The sequence below is a fragment of the Octopus bimaculoides genome, chromosome Z (genome assembly GCF_046866305.1).
Source record: "Octopus bimaculoides isolate indiv1 chromosome Z, ASM4686630v1, whole genome shotgun sequence".
Lineage (NCBI taxonomy): Eukaryota > Metazoa > Mollusca > Cephalopoda > Octopoda > Octopodidae > Octopus > Octopus bimaculoides.
In genome coordinates, this window is record NC_142944.1 from 41,625,686 (window position 1) to 41,628,185 (window position 2,500).

The 2,500-nt window shown below is 35.1% G+C and overlaps 1 protein-coding gene across 5 annotated transcripts in view; it reads right to left on the reverse strand.

Annotated features, from left to right (window-relative positions):
- The window catches only part of LOC128249592 (uncharacterized), a 245,488-nt gene that overhangs the window by 207,071 nt on the left and 35,917 nt on the right, over positions 1-2,500 (reverse strand). Inside the window, exon 1 of one of the 5 annotated variants that reach the window (XM_089365231.1) lies at positions 1,178-1,848. The exons of 3 other annotated variants lie outside the window; for them this stretch is intronic. In XM_089365231.1, coding sequence (XP_089221357.1) covers positions 1,178-1,311 — 134 coding nt within the window. In that variant the 5' untranslated portion in view covers positions 1,312-1,848. Of the gene's footprint in view, positions 1-1,177; positions 1,849-2,500 lie in introns of those variants that run through there. One more of the 5 variants, XM_089365232.1, reaches the window with a different exon arrangement.

Consider the following 2,500-nt stretch of genomic DNA (forward strand, 5'->3'; position numbering starts at 1 on the left):
AAAGAAACAGCAATTTTAGCAAAATGTATTAACAAACACTAATAATAAATCAAAAACCATAAAAATAAACAAGCTTTTAATGATTTTATAGATACTAGGTGTTTCCATTACTTTGTCCAACTCCTGTACTTATCTATACATTCATATGCATACATACACGCATACACATATATACATAAATATACATAGATATGAATTTATGTACGTGTATAGGTATATAGATGTTTGTGTGTCTTTGTAACTACCTTACGAACATACTTGTTTGTCTAAACCAAAATTTTACTCTTTTACTCTTTTACTTGTTTCAGTCATTTTCGTGTTAATCTGAGAACGGTCACTGCAAAAACCCTATGTTTTAGAACAAACTGTTCTACTTCTCATCAGGTATAATGGCAATAGTTTTATCAAGTTTGCACAATACATTTGTTTAAATTTGGTTAGTGCGATCGATATGAAGCTATAATTCTTAAACTGATAGTGCCATTATTATGGACATGATCATCGTCAGATCTTGTTATATATGTAAATGTATGTGTATGCACATGTGTGATTGGCTGTGTGCGTGAAAGAGAGAGAGAGAGACAGAGACAGAGACAGAGAAACAGAGAGAGAGAGAGAGAGAGAGAGAGAGAGAGAGAGAGAGAGAGAGAGAGAGAGAGAGAGAGAGAGAGAGTATAGGTGGCTGGAGATAGTTGAATGTATAAACACACACACATATAAATGTATTTTTTTGGTGTGTAATTATGTGTGTATGTATATTTGTTTATATATATAAAAACACATATGTGTGTGTCGTTGATTGCTCAAAATGGGAAGCTGATAACTGATGAAGAGTCACTTTTGTATTGTCCATTTCTTTCTCTCGTTATTTGCGTATTTAAATCGTTTGTTTTCGTATTTCGTGTTGTTTACTATTGCTGACATTCTGTACCCATATATGCATATATTATTATTTCATTGAACATCACGCATCCATTTCCAAGTGTGTATATAGATATATATATAACTAGCAGCTAAGCCCGGTTTCACCCTGTCAGAGAACGACGCGAAGAGAGAAACGAAGGCATAAAAAAGAGGAAGAAGTGGATACGAAGTGATGTTTGGGCGACGGATCTTGGTAGAAAAAAAAGAATGTCATGGTGAATTAGTAAGGAGAGCAAAGCAAGACTGGACTTACGTGGGCTGGCAGGACGATGACAAAATTGCAGAGTTGAAATTGGAGCAGTTGAAGTTGCCGTTGTTATCATTGGAGTGCCTCTTGGTAGACAACATTCTTCGTCTTTCCCTCGGGTGCACAAATAGAAAGAGCATGGGGACAGCCAACGTACAGTTGTGCGTGTGAGAATACTTGCTCTGTCAGATTCAAACCAACTGCTTGCACTGATTGTCCCTGCACCTTGTTGATTGTGATGGGAAAGCAAAGTTTGATGGGAAATTGCATCTGTTTAAACTTGTAGGTCGTATCGGAGTGGGAAAGGGGCATGGGAATTATAAGTATGTCTTAGCCAGCGGCCGGTTCATTCAAGATTGTTGCCTACAGAACTCAAGCACAATTTTTTGATAATCATCCACGTACCATTGCACATTATTGGAGCATCTAAATTCCTTAGCAGCATGATTGGCGCGCCAACTTTCAGATGCAGTTCGTGAGCTGGTAGTTCTGCGGGTCTCCCCTTTTGTCAGATTTGTCATGGGCGGCCGGTCTATCTCAGATACATGAGAAGCTGAATTAAATTTTTCATCAACACAGAGGAGCCGAAATAAATTTTTTCAATGTCCAAGGGAAGCCAAGTCGCGAAAAATGTTGAGAAATGCTGATCTATAACGATGGTTTATATTTAGGCACATCGTAAAAGTAATTATAATGAATTGCTTAATATAAAGAAAAGTATGTTTATTCAAGCAAATACAGTTACAAAAAATATTTACCATTTCAAGTCATCACTAAAAACAAAGCTCATCAATTTTGGAATGAAATAATAATTTTATTCTTTTATTCTTAATTGTAAATTTTGCCCGAGAAATAAAGCAAATAATCACCAATATATATATATATATATATATATATATATATATATATATATATATATATATATGTATATACGTCAAGATCACCAGCAGTCTACCTCCCACACACAGCCCCTCGTTCCCGATCACCGTTTGTTATCTCCCCCTTTCTTAGCTCTCCTGAAATAAGAATTTCTCACTTCCGGTCAGTCATTGTTATGATCGGCCATTATTATGATTGACCGTTGACTGAACACTATTCAATTTTTTTTCTCCGTGTTTTTCTCCTTGTCTCCGTATTCTTTCTGTTGAAGAGCGTAGCTCGAAACGTCAAAGACTTTCCGTATTCCCGAGCGTCATACTAATATATACTTTTGTTATTTACACCACCTGTCCTCGTCTGTTGTTATTTTTTGTATATTCTCCCATATATATATATATATATATATATATATATATATATATATATGTATATATATATATATATATATAT